The 14,333-nt window shown below is 39.9% G+C and overlaps 1 protein-coding gene across 1 annotated transcript in view; it reads right to left on the bottom strand.

Moving 5' to 3' along the window:
• Nucleotides 1-14,333, bottom strand: part of CACNA1C (calcium voltage-gated channel subunit alpha1 C) — a 1,426,303-nt gene that overhangs the window by 474,488 nt on the left and 937,482 nt on the right. Inside the window, 2 exon segments of the mRNA XM_053719677.1 lie at nucleotides 4,497-4,607; nucleotides 13,216-13,374. Coding sequence (XP_053575652.1) covers nucleotides 4,497-4,607; nucleotides 13,216-13,374 — 270 coding nt within the window.

Genomic DNA, 14,333 nt, shown 5'->3' with positions numbered 1-14,333 from the left:
TTCCAGCTGCTTTCCACACTGAGGACGTGCAGGGTACGTTCTCAGGCGTTAACTGCCTTTTTTCTGAGGACGTACCCTGCACGTCCTCAGTCGTTAAGGGGTTAAAGAATGTCAACGTTTTGGCCTATCCAGAGGCCTTCTTCAAGACAATTTCATAATCTAAAAAGCATAAGCATAAAAACACGCAATCAAAATCACAGAAAAAAAAAACATAATACCTATCTGTACACCAGTGACAGCCCTCCACCAGAGAGAGATTGTTATCCACCTCCACCACCACCCTGGCTTTTAACTATGTGAGCCCTCATACTGGGCTCTGTCTATATTCGTAGGTTTTGGTGGAGGTGTATAACAATCTCTCTCTGGTGGAGGGCTGTCACTGGTGTACAGATAGGTATTATGTTTTGTTTTCTGTGATTTTGATTGCGTGTTTTTTATGCTTATGCTTTTTAGATTATGAAATTGTCTTGAAGAAGGCCTCTGGATAGGACGAAACGTCGTCATTCTTTAATATGTGAAATCAATAATATGAATAAAGAATACTTATTGAATAAAGCCCTGTGAGTGCCCTTCATCTGCATAATTGCTCTATATTTCCTAATTGAGGATAGCACCCAGGCATTGACAACACAGGTGTGGAAGGAGTGCTAGGCCACCGGCTACAGTGTGTGTATATATATATATATATGTGTGTGTGTGTGTGTATCATATATGGGTTTGCGTGAAAACAGTTTACTTTCCACTCATAATAAAAGCGCAACCCGACGAGCGCAAAATATTCTAGTGCAATTAACACTCGAGCTGGAGGGTTAATTAGCACGCCACTTGTAATTTGGCCCTATCTGTTTTAATAAATATATCCTATTTCTATTGAACAATATTGTTTGAGCACTATTGTTTGTATTGCCATTTTAAGTGTACAATCTGGTATAACAAGTCCATAGTACTGTCTGGATTATCTTTTCTTAACATTATCATGTCACACCAACTATTTCACATATTATTTTCCTTATTCATTTTTAAGCTATCACTATCTTTACTGTTTGACTTATGTTTATCTTTTCATTGGAAGGCTGACAAATATTAAACTGCACTTCAGTAACATACATCAATGCCTGTTTAAAGGGTTACTAAACCCAAATGTTTTCTTCTTGATTAAGATAGAGCATGCAATTTTAAGCAACTTTTTAATTTACTCCTACTATCAATTTTTTTGTGTGCACTTGCTATCTTTATTTAAAAAGAAGGAATTTAAAGCTTAGGAACCAGCCATTTCAGCACCCTGGATAGTGCTTGCTGATTGGTGGCTACATTTAGCAAACCAATAAGCAAGCATAACCCAGGTTCTGAACCAAAAATGGGCCGGCTTTTAAGCTTTACATGCCTGCTTTTTAAATAAAGATAGCAAAGAGAACGAAGAAAAATTGATAATAGGAATAAATTAGAAAGGTGCTTAAAATTGCATGCTCTATCTGAATCATTAAATAAAAAAATTGGGTTTAGTGTCCCTTTAAGTGAGCAATATTTATTTATTTTGACCATGTGTTTGAGTATATTGGAAAGATCTATTTGTAACCCCCATTGTCTGTCTTTCTTATCTCCAGCATGTGCCTTAAAGAGAGATTAAAATTAATTTATATCAGATATGCTATAAAAGTTAGGTTAGATCTGCTACTTGGGTTAACTGAGCCACAATATGAACATTTTGTTGCCTTACTAGTTAGCATCTGGCAATGACGATTAAAGTATATTACAATGCAGTTAGCTGTAACCCTTACTGGCAAATAATTTGTTGAAAATTATTATCTGATTTAAAGGGATATGAATCCAAAAAAAATGTCTTCATGATTCAGATTCAAGAGGGAGCTAGCTGAACACATTGGGTGAGCGAATATCATGAGGCATATATGTACAGCCACCAATCAGCAGCTCCTGAGTCTACCTAGGTATCCCTTTAAAAAAAAATAGCAAGAGAACAAAACTAATTAAATAACAGAAATAAATTGGAAATATGTTTAAAATCACATGGTCTATCTGAATCATGAAAGAAATTATTTGGGTTTCATGTCCCTTTAAATGTGTGCCTATAATGGATCTGCTTAGGTTGTTTCCAGTTAATCAGCACAGAGCTGTGGTATCCCTGCTGATTCCTGGTGGATTACACATAGTGTAAAAAATGTTTTTAAAAGGATAGGAGAGTCAAAATTAAACTTGTATGTTTCAGATATATCAGGTCACTTTAAGACACTTTTAAATTCACTTCTATTTTCAAATGTGATTCGTTCTCTTATTATGCCTTGTTGAAAAAGAATACGCACATATCCTACACTGGTGGGAGCTAGTTGCTGATTGGTGCCTGCACACATTTGTCTCTTGTGATTGGCTAACTAGATCTGTTCCGCTAGCTTCCTGTAGAGCAATGCTGTTCGTTCGGCAAAAGATAACAAGAGAATGAAGCAAATATAATAATAGTAAATTAGAAAGTTGTTTAAAACGCTATGCTCTATCCAAATCATGAATGAAAATGTTGGGGTTTCCTGTCCCTTTAATAATGCAAGCACTGTGGCACACTATGATCCCTTCAGCTGCTGGCAAGGCTGTCTGGCTCACAGAGAAGTGTGTTTTATAACTTCTTGTGACATGCACGGTACCTAGAGTCAGGAAAATGTATAAGAAATGTTAAGATATGTTATGCAACATACAGGCAAATTAAACTTATGGTTGTCAAAGGAATCAAGCAAATATTTGCTGGGTACAGAGCAAGATATTATGAACTATTGCAGTAGCTTTTCAGTCAGTTTCATTAACTAGAAACAGCAAATGGAGTTTTACCAGCTCTTTCACTTGCCAAGGTTTGTACAGCATGAAAATCATCCTTCATTTTTTATCTGTACAGATGGAATATATCCCACACAAATGGAGATTGTTTAAACTTAGTCAAGCGTAAAATAAGTTCTGCAACATCCTATTAAAATGTCAGTTTTCGGGCTGAGAACCTTAAATCTTCAAACTACTGAACCATGACCTGAAATCTGTAAATTACTGGTATCTCTATCAGTATCATAATGATGAGCATCTGTACATCCCAAAGAACAGACTCAATTATCATCAGTTTTCATACTTTAATTCCCATTGCATTCTGGTACTTGTAGTCTTTGTTCACATCACAGCTTTCCATGTCAATATTACATCATTAAACAGCCACGTGCTTGAAGCAATACAGAAATATTATTTTCTGTTTGAGTCATACCAATTTTTTTGATGATAAAACACCATTAAATAAATGTAATTTATAGTAATTGTTCTAAAATACATCTGTTTAAATGGCTCTTGAAACCTTTATAATACAAGATTAGCACATTTAACAACACTTTGATTGCATAAGGAGCCAATTATTGGTGTGTTCTTTTCTATGTAAAATCATTCTCTGAGATTAACAAATGGGGTGAATAAAACATATTTTTTTTAAAGATCAATCAAATTAAAATGTTTTAAAATGGTATGTTGGGGCTATACAGTCAGGGCATGTTCTATAGTGCAATGTCTCTTTAACTGGTATTTAACACCAAGGGGCCGAATTATCAAATGGCGGGCAGGCATGATTCGATGTAGCGAATCATGTACGCCCGACATCGCTAAATGCCGACAGCATATGCTGTCGGCATTTAACATTGCACAAGCAGTTCTGGTGAACTGCTTGTGCAATGCCGCCTCCTGCAGATTCATGGCCAATCGGCCGCTAGCAGGGGGTGTCAATTGACCCAATCGTATTCAAGGCGGCAGACGAATTAAGGAGCAGCAGTCTTAAGACCACTGCTTCTTAATTCCTGTTTTCGGGCAATTCAGGGACATCCGGCCCTTGATAATTCGGCCCCCAAGAAACTTTCTTAATGTTTACACAAATTTTTGTTAAGAATTTTTTTTTACAGTAGAATCTAGGACTTTATTTTAAAAATGTTTTCAAAATAAAAAACAGTGCAAATTATGATAAGGTAACATATTTATTGTCAGATGAGTTTATGGTGAACTAAAAAGCTTTGTTCTGAAAAACTAAATTGACAAAGCTCAAGTACCTTAATTACTAATGTAAGACTATAAGAATTACGATGATAATTAAAGCTGTATATACAATGGGTACACATGAACACTCTAGATAAGTAATAGTGCACACAAGGCTACTTATCTATGTGAGCTTTGTAGCAGCATGTAAACTACTTATCACAGGGAGAAATCTCCCTGTTGTGTTCCAGATTGTGAAGCAATACCAGTGATGGTGGCATCCCTTTTCAATCCCTGGGCTGCCAGACATAGTTTTGCATGTAGGCCTGCAGAAGAATCTGTAGTAACTGTGATATCATGTTTTGTGTTGTCTTTTTTGCATTTATTATGATATCTGAATATTCCATGGCAGCAGATGGTATGGCAGCCGGATGGTACGCCCCCCTTCCCTCTCTCTCACATACACATATATTTAAGATCGCTTTCTAATTACCTACCTTTGGTTTGAAGGCAATGAGTTTCAGGATCATTTCCACGGTGAAGAGGCCAGTAAATAACATGTTGAGAATGTTCATTGCTTCTTTAAACGAGCAGCTCTGTCCATAGTGCTGAAATATATATATATAAAAAAAAAAATAATGGCATCATGCACATAACAAACATAATTATAAGCAAGGAAGCCTGGGGCTTGAGCCCAAGCACATAAACATGTCTATAAGCCTAAATACTTAAAAGTGCTATTTAACGTAATCCAACATACAGGTACCGTGCAATTTCACATAGACAAAATTAGAGAAGATTACATTATGTGATCAAGTGATCAAAAATAAGAGTGGCTGTATGAAGAAATAAAATAATAATAAACATATGGCTTACATTATATATTACAAATTATTATGAATTTGCCATTCAAAATCATTTTTCACTCTGCTTATTTTTTGACATTCCTAAAGACAGTATTTAAATTTCTGCAAAATACTTTTACGTACGTTAGTGATAATTTCCAAACATCTGGATTTTTTATACAGCAGAGACTGACAAAGTTTTTTTTTTAAGATTTCAATAGCAATTATAATTAATGCAGGTTCATTAAAAATGTATTGAGGGGGGCGGAGCCAGCAGCAAGCGCAGCAAGACGCATATCAAGGAAGCTCCTGACTTTACTTTTTATTATACTAAAGTTTTCCGATTTTTCCCCTAAAATATTACCAGCTGGCCATCAAACTACTACTGTGAATAGTAGGGGCTTATGTACTTTGTCTGACAACAACAAAGAAGGTGGCTATCTCTGTATATTTTGACTGGGGAAGCAGCAGACCGCCATTATTTTTTCTTTTATTCTCTTATTATGGAGGAGGATGTCTGTGCTGCAGTGTTGTCTCTATTTGTTGAGTATGAGCATCGGATCCTGGAGAGGTTCGATTGTCTGCTGGCCAGGATCGAAGCCGGATTCACAGAGGAACGGCCTGCGCTGGTCGAGGGGGAGACTGAGATTGCCATTAGCGCGACACCCGGAGTAATACAACTACACGCAGGAGATTTTCACGTCACACCCGGTCCCCCCGAGAAGCATCAATTATGGAGCAGCGATGTAGGAGGTTCCGGTACAACTTGTAGCTCACGGACCTTCCTGGTCGGCGGGGTATTGACCCCTGTTAACAACACCGGTATGCTTAACCCACCCATGGTCTCTTCCCTCTACCAGATGACCCTGCAATTTGCTGGTACTCGGCTCTTTACCGCCAGTACAAAAACCGGAGTTGGGTGATGGCTCTACTGCAGTAACGGCTTCGGATATCCAGGTTTACAAACCCGTTTTCCCCACCACAATGCCCCTACTAACTAACTTTACTATAGCTGACATGGAAGAATCTACACCCATGTAGATTAAATCTCGATAATTTGTGACTTTTGGATCCGAAGTTTCTCGATGTTTCTATGGCATGCAGAACTGAAAGGGAACTCCAACATGTTTGCCATTTTATTAGTTGCCCTCATGGTTTATAGTTCCTGGGTATTTGTCTTGCCTCCTGTTAAGTTTTCTATGAGACTCGAGCTACGATGGCAAGATGTTAATTAGCTCTGCAGCTATTTACACATGTTATAAATTTTACTTTTATTTTTTATTTGCATTTTAGGCTTTAGTCACCGGGAAAATATTTGTCTAGCAGTATAGAAAACCTGATTCTTATTTATGTGCTGCTCTTACGTACTTCTCCTGTAGTTTGAATACAATTTAATAAGCTGGTATGTGTATGGATGTTATGAAGTAATGTTAGAGTGCAATGTGTGATATACATTCTCTTCTTGTTTTACGCTCCACTGTTGCTGTTAATACACTTGTCTATGCTGAACAGAAGATATGTAGGAGCTTAGTTATGTGAATTACTACTGTCCTTGCTGTCCACAATATATACTCCTTCTCCTGACAAAAGATGTACACCTGACGCACATTATCAGGGCGCTCCTGCCATGCTTATAGTAACACATTTAGACCTCATTGCCCCCACGATACTATACTGTCTTGCCTTAGATGTCAAGCTTGCACTCCTATTTAGTTCTCTCTTGGGTAATTATCGCCCAGAATATATAAATAGCTCTGTGCAGAGCTTATAAGTTGCCGCTCCATTTAGGACCCCTTGGCATCTAGCTGCTTATAGACCTATTTGTCCTATTCACTTATTAATTTTCTCACAATCGATGGAGCTTCTTTAAAAGTATGGTATGTGGGCCAAAAATGAAGGAGTACAATATTACTACATTAAGCCCGCCCCCCCCCCACCAATCTTGTGCGGTAACGGTTTGATACCCTCTCATCCGCACCCCTTTTGGCAGAGTTACGCAGCCTCTGCCTAGTCTGAAGAACTAGGACTAAGTTTTCCCCTATATTCTTTAACTAGGTTCTTTGGGCCCAAATATAAGAAATTTACTGTGTTTGTGATTTTCCGGTCATTGGAAGATCACCTGCACCAAAAGTTTTATTATTATGTATATTGACACCAGTGTTCAGTGTTAGTGTCTCACTATGTTTGCGACAGAAATGGAGGGTTGTTTTCATATAATGCTTTTACCAGCTTCCCATGTATGATACGAATGACATGATCTGAATGCAGCCTGAGTACCCTCCCGTAACCTTGTAGTTGAATTCGCTTACAGATTTTGAAGCTTGCTGCTACTGTATGTACGGTGGCACTGAATTTCTTGACACTAACTTTATTACTGTGTCCTCAGTGGCTACCAAAGTCTCTGGTCCCTTAAGCGGACCTGTTTGCGTGGAGGACCCTAAGACCCACCAAAAAATAAAAAAATGAGGTACCCAGAATGTCATGTCATATTGGTTTGATGTGTGTTGATGTTCACATATGATCTACTGTAGTTGATTGATTTTTGCTCATACCCACTTGTCCTATGTAAAATGTATATTTTCCGTCATGACTGTATTGGGAAAACCTTTTTTTTTTCTACCTCAATAAAAACATATATTATAAAAAAAAAAAATGTATTGAGATACATTTTGAGGTATTTGTTTTTTTAATATTACACAACATTAACCCCATAATTACACTCAGGTAGATTACAAGTTGTGCGTTCGTCTTTTAACGTTGAAAAATGGCCATTTCAGCGTTAAAACAGCAACGCAGCCATTACGAGTCTTGTCGGTATAGCTGTAGCCCAAGCCTTTTAGCCTGTAATGCAACGTCAATCCTACACTCGTAAAAATTACATTTTTTCATGGGATTTACATAGCGCTGCCATTACGAGTTTTGCGGTGAAGCTAAAAAGCTTACATTACAGCCTAAAACGACAAGATCCATACCATCATTTGAGAGCAGTAGTTATGAGTTTTACACAACAACATAAAACTCATAACTTAAGTGTTTCAAAGTACACTAAACACCCACAAACTACCTATTAACCCCTAAACCAAGGTCCTCCCGCATCGCAAACACTATATTAAAGTTATTAACCCCTAACCTGCCGCTCCCTACATCGCCGGTACTAATAACATTTATTAACCCCTATTCCGCCGCTCCCCGACATCATCACCACTATAATAAAGTTAGATGGCGAACATTATTAAGAATGAATGGGACAGGATTGGATTCCTTGTTCCCCTCTTCTCCCTTTAACAAATTGTTCCCAGTTCTGGACTCTCAATGGAGATGTGTGGTTCCGTCGCTAAAAGGGATTGTGCTATCTTCACCCTTGTTAAACGAATTACTATTCCGCTTGAGAATAGCGCTTCGTTTAAAGAGCCCATGGAGAAAGGATGGAAACTCTGTTAAGAAAGATGTTTTCACATACGGGATATTTGTTTCAACCGGCGGTGGCTGTTTGCTGTGGTTGCTGGAGAAACTACCTTCTGGTGTGACTCCTTATAGAATTTGATCAGGCTGGAGGGTCCCCTCAACGTTACTCAGGAAAGATTTACGGCCTTGAGGGTTGCAAATCTTTTATCTGTGATGCTATTAGGCAGATTATTCGCCTGAATGCTAAGGCTTCAGCTTCCTCTGTTCAGGCCCGTCGGGCTCTGGCTGAATTATGGTCTGCGGATATGACTTCTAAGTCTAGACTTCTTTCCCTCCCCTTTAAGGGATCAAATTTGTTTGGTCTAGGCCTGGACTCAATTATCTCCATGGTCACAGGGGGCAAGGGTGCCCTCCTACTGCAAGAGAATATGAATTAGTCTAAGTGACAATTTTCATTTTTTTTCGTTCTGATAAAGCCGTTATCAGCAGTCCTCTGCTAAGCCTGAGCAAACCAAGAGCTCTTGAAAGCAGGCTCAGTCCTGGAATAAATCCAAGCAGAGCAAGAAGCCTGCCGAGTCTAAGTCGGCATGAATGGGCGGTCCCCGGTCCTCTTCTGGATCGTGTAGGGGGCAGACTGTTGCTCTTTTCAGTCCCTTGGTTCAGGGACGTGCAGGATCCATGGGTCCTCGAGGTCATAGCTCAGGGTTACGAGATAGGTTTCAAGTCTCAGCCACCCAAGGGCAGTTTCCTTCTCTCTCTCCTGTCTGCCTGACCAGAAACAAGGGAAGCCTTTCTGGGGTGCGTACGGGATCTGTCCTCTTAGGAGTTATTATTCCGGTGCCTATCGCAGTGAGAGGTTTGGGATACTATTCAAACCTTTTCATGGTCCCAAATAAGGAGGGAACTTTCTGTCTGATTTCGACCTAAAGTGCTTAAACAGGTTTTTAAGTGTCCGCTCGTTCAAGAAGGAGGCAATAGGTCCATTCTTCCCTTCGTTCGAGAAGGGCAGTTCATGACCACGATAGATCTGAAGGATGCCCCTTTCACTTACTAATCCTCAAGGACCACTTTCAGTTGCTAAGGTTTGCGTTCCTGGACCAGCAGTTCCAGTTTATTGATCTTCCATTTGGTCTAGCTATGGCTCCAAGAAATTTTTCAAAGAGTGGATCATTCGGAATCTCTCCTCTGTCTTCTTCGATCCAATGGATGGAAGATAAATCTAGAGAGAGTTCTCTTGTATCAAGTACCAGGGTAGAATTCTCGGGTACTATAATAGACTCCATAGACATGAGAATAGTTCTATCAGACCAGAGACGTTGCAAGCTACCTTTAACATGTCTTGCCCTCCAGACCTCCTTAAGGCCATCTGTGGCTCGTGTATGGAGGTGATTGATCTCATGGTTTCCAGCATGGACATTATTTCCTTTGCCAGGTTTCACCTCAGACTGTTGCAACTGTGCATGCTGAAGCAGTGGAACGGCGATCATTCGGATCTGTCTCAACAGATTTCTCTGGACAACCAATTCAGAGAATAGCTCTTTTGGTGTTTTTGTCCAGATCACTTGTCCCATGGGACGTCCGTCTCAAGACCATCCTGGGTGATTGTGACTACAGTTGCGAGTCTGTCAGGATGGGGAGCTGTTTGGGGTGCCAGGAAGTCAAAGGACCTATGGACTCAGGAGGAAAAGCTTCTTCCCGATCACATTTTGGATCTTTGGGCAATATACAATGCTCTGAAGGCTTGGCCTCTGCTGGGTTTGTCCCAGTTTATCAGATTAAATCAGACAATATATCCTCAGTGGCTTACATCAACCATCAGGGGGGAACAGGAAGCTCCCTAGCTATGAGGGAAGTATCTTGGATTCTGGAGTGGGCGGAGACCCACATTTGTTCGCTGTCAGCGATCCACATTCCAGATGTGGACAACTGGGAAGCGGATCTCGTGAAGGATATGGTTCGCGGACTAGTGGGGATGTCATTATCTCCTCCGTGGAAGTTACCTTGTCGCAGGGATCTGCTGACCAAGGTCTCCTTGTTCATCTATGTCTAGATTCTCTGAGGCTGACTGTGTGGAGATTGAACGCTTAGTCCTAGCCAAGAGAGGGTTTTCTGAGTGTTATTTTTACTCTCATTCAAGATCGTAGCTGGTTGCTCGTCGCATCTATCATAAGGTGTGGAGGACCTACTTATTCTGTTCTCCAGGATGAACTGGAGAAGGGCTTTTCTGCAAGTTCCCTGAGGGGACAGATTTTGGCCCTGTCTGGGTTACTGCACAAGAGGTTCGCTGAGCTTCCTGATGTGTAGTCATTTGTTAAGGCTCTGCTAGGATCAGACCTGTGTTTAGATCTATAGCTCCTCCTTGGAGTTTAAATCTTGTTCTTTAAGTTTTGCACGGGCTCCATTGGAGCCTATGCATGAAGTAGACATTAAATTATTGTCTTGGAAGAAGTATCTGTGATTGCTGCCTTGCAATGCGTCCCTTCTTATCTGGCTTTCCATGCTGATAAGGCTGTTCCATGATCAAGTTAGGTTTTCTTTCTTAGGTTGTGTCAATTTGCAATATCAGTCAAGAGATTGTGGTTCCTTTCTTATGTCCTACTCCTTCTTCATCGAAGGAACGTTTTCAACTAAATTCTGTATGTGGTTTTTGCCTTGAAGTCCTGTCTTCAGGCCACAAAGGAATCTAGACAAACTTCTCTGTTTGTTCTCTTTTCCAGGAAGCGTGGTGGTCAGAGGGCTTCTTCGACTTCCTTATCTTTTTGGCTGAGTTGTGTCCTCCGTTTAGCATTGAGACAGTGGGACATAAGCCTCCTCTGAGGATTTCGGCTCATTCTACAGGAGCAGTGGTTTCCTCTTGGGCCTTCAAGATCCTCCTTACATACTTTTTTCCAGACTTTACAAGTTTGATGTTTTTTTTACTTCTGCTGAAGCAGCCAGGAGAAAAATTTTGCAGGCTGTGGTGCCCTCAGATTAGGGTTCGCCTCTCTTCTTTTCCCTCCCGTTTTGCATTCAGTGTCCTCTATAGCTTGGGTATTATTTTCCCAAAAGTAATGAATGCAGCTTTGGCCTCTCCCCGTTTAAGAATTAAAACAAATTATGCTTACCAGATCATTTTCTTTTCTTCTGACAGGGAGAGGCCACAGCTCCCTGCCCATTTTTATCTATGGGGCGGCCTTATATTTTATATTGTTCTTCTGGCACCTTTATCACCCTGATATTTCTCCTACTGTTCCTTGTTCCCTCGGCAGAATGACTGGGGGATGAGGGAAGTGGGGGAGGTATTTAAGCCTTTGGCTGGGGTGTCTTTGCCTCCTCCTGGTGGCCAGGTTCTGTATTTCCCAAACGTAATGAATGCAGCTGTGGCCTCTCCCCGTCAGAAGAATAGAAAATTATCTGGTAAGCATAATTTAAGTTTTTATTTAATTAAAATAGTTATGTTAGATTAATTTATAGTTTAATCTTAGTTTTTTTTTATTTCACTGGTAAGTTTTTATTTATTTAAGTTAGTTATATTGTAAATTTGATTTAAAGTTTTGGGAGTGTTAGGTTTAGGGGTTAATAGTTTAATTTAGTGATATGCGATGTGGGGGGGCTGGGCGGTTTATGGATTAATAGGTTTAATATAGGAGTACCAATGTGGGGGGCTGGCAGTTTAGGGGTTAATAGCTTTATATAGTGTTGGAGATGTGGGTGGGCGGAGGTTTAGGGGTTAATAACTTTATTATAGTAATAGGGATGTGGTGTGCTGGCGGTTTAGGGGTTAATAGGTTTATTTAGTGTCAGCGATGTTGGGGGCAGCGGTTTAGGGGTTAATAGGTTTATTTAGGTGTTAGCGATGCGGGTGTACGGCGGATTAGGGGTTAATAACTTTATTTAGTGTAAGCAATGTCGGGGGCGGTGGATTAGGGATGGAGCTTGATGTCCCGTGTTTCTGGCAAGCCTGCAGGCTCGCCAGAAACAGCAGTTATGAAGCAGTGGTCACAAAGACCGCTGCTCATAACCCTGTCCGCCTGCTCTGACCAGGCGGACAGACATCGCCGGATCAGGTCCGCAAGACCTTTGTTAAATAGAGGCAATGGGGTTTATGTTAGGGTGTGAGATTTATAATAAACTTTATTTTCCCCATAGACATCAATGGGGATTGCGTTACGGCGATCACCATTCCGTGACCGCAGGTGTTAGTTTTTTTTCTAACACTTTCTCTTCATTGAAGTCTATGGGGGACTTGGGTTTTGTGCGGTATGGAGCTTAATGCACCATACCGCACAACAAAAGGTTTTTCAGTAAATTGTAATGGGAGCGCTATGGATAGTGCGATACCGCTCATTTTTTGCGTTATTTATGCACCCTGTTTAGTGCATACCTTGTAATCTTGCCGTATGTTATTTTTGTTCACAAAAGTCTACCCTTTTTTTTCCTTTTTTTTTGAGATTTTAAATATTTTCTTACATGCACATTTCAAAATAACTATACAAGATGGATTTCCAGATGGAATAATGAACTGTGCAATATTTTTTTATATTTATATTGTACATGCAGAGATTCCTCTAAATGAGTTAAAGATAAGCAGACCTCCGGGGAAGATCATGTGGGTTGAGATCTCATTTCTGAACGCATTTCAGCTGTGAAAAGTGTGACTGCTTACTAAATAGAAAACTTACAAAAAATGTATCTAGAAGGTAGATAACGTGATAAAATAGCTGCCAACTTATAATGTAAACGTGTATAGGCAGGTATATATTAGGTTGCTTAAAAGTCAGAGTACCTATTCTCTTAGAAATGCTATTAGTTCAAATTCTCCAAACAAGTTGTTAGTTGCTATACAGATCTCAAAAAAAGGAAACACTTTAGCAAAAAAACTAAACAAAAACAAAAAACTACATTAATGTCAGAGTTTAAGTTCTAAGACAAATGCATAACAGCTAAAAAAATAAAATATATATGCTTCCTTGGTAAATTAACTTACCTGCATGGCCAGACAGATGGTGTTGAGCAAGATGAGAACAAACATGAGGTATTCAAAGTAGGTGGAGTTAACCACATACCACACTTTGTATTGGTACTGGTTTTTGGGTATGTATCTTCTCAAAGGGCGAGCCTTCAGGGCATATTCCACACATTGACGCTACCAGGGGGTGAAAGAGAGATTAAATTGACCAACAATACAGTCAAATTATGTTGCTTATCAAACAGATTTTTAGCACACCAAGGCATATTTGAGGACAGTGAGTGATTTCTCCGCAATAAGAGAATGGTTTACAACAGTGCTTTCCAAACTGTGTGTCGGGACACACTAGTGTGTCGGCAGCAGTGTGTAGGTGTGTCCCTGCTTCAGCACAAAAAATTTTAAATTTAATTTTTTATTTATTTTTTGGTTTCTGACTTTCCGCCTGCCTGCTATGCATATCACATGGTTGACACGTGATTGATACATAGTGGGTAACAGATCATCTTAACCAATTGGCGCAGCTCAGTGGGAACTGAAACTATTCCCATTGGCGGCTTTGGCGGCACATTGGCTCCTGACTGCACGTGTAGTCTCCTTAATTGGCTCGTGACTGCATGTGTAGTCAGTGAGTGGACCAGCAGTGTGTTTGCAGCGCGGGCAGTAGTCAGTCCGGCTCACGGAGGGCTGAGGGTGGCAGCTTAAACGCTGAGCTGAAGTCAGAAGTCAGTGGGGGTTTTTTGCAACTAGCTCCCAGTAGTGCATTGCTGCTCCTGCTCTTGATAGATGGATAGGAAGTGGAAGCTTAAAAATGCTTGATGATGAAATGCGAGTGTCTTTATCTAATATTCCACCAAATATTCAGAAATTGTATTCATCCCATCAACCTCATAAATCCCATTAAAATAGTAAGTAGCTATTGGTGTTTTTAAACTTTTTTTTAATTCTTGCACATACATACTGTTACTTGTAAATACATTATGTTATTATATCATTTATGTATGTGTCCATATCTATTAAAACAAGTTAGTTTAACCTCCTTTTTGCTAGAACAACTGAATTAATTACTGTGTCCCAAAATTATGAAGGTCGAAAAAGTGTGTCACCAACATGACAAGTTTGGAAAGCTCTGGTTTACA

Source organism: Bombina bombina, chromosome 6, assembly GCF_027579735.1.
Source record: "Bombina bombina isolate aBomBom1 chromosome 6, aBomBom1.pri, whole genome shotgun sequence".
Classification (NCBI taxonomy): domain Eukaryota; kingdom Metazoa; phylum Chordata; class Amphibia; order Anura; family Bombinatoridae; genus Bombina; species Bombina bombina.
This window is presented reverse-complemented; position numbering and strand designations above follow the sequence as displayed.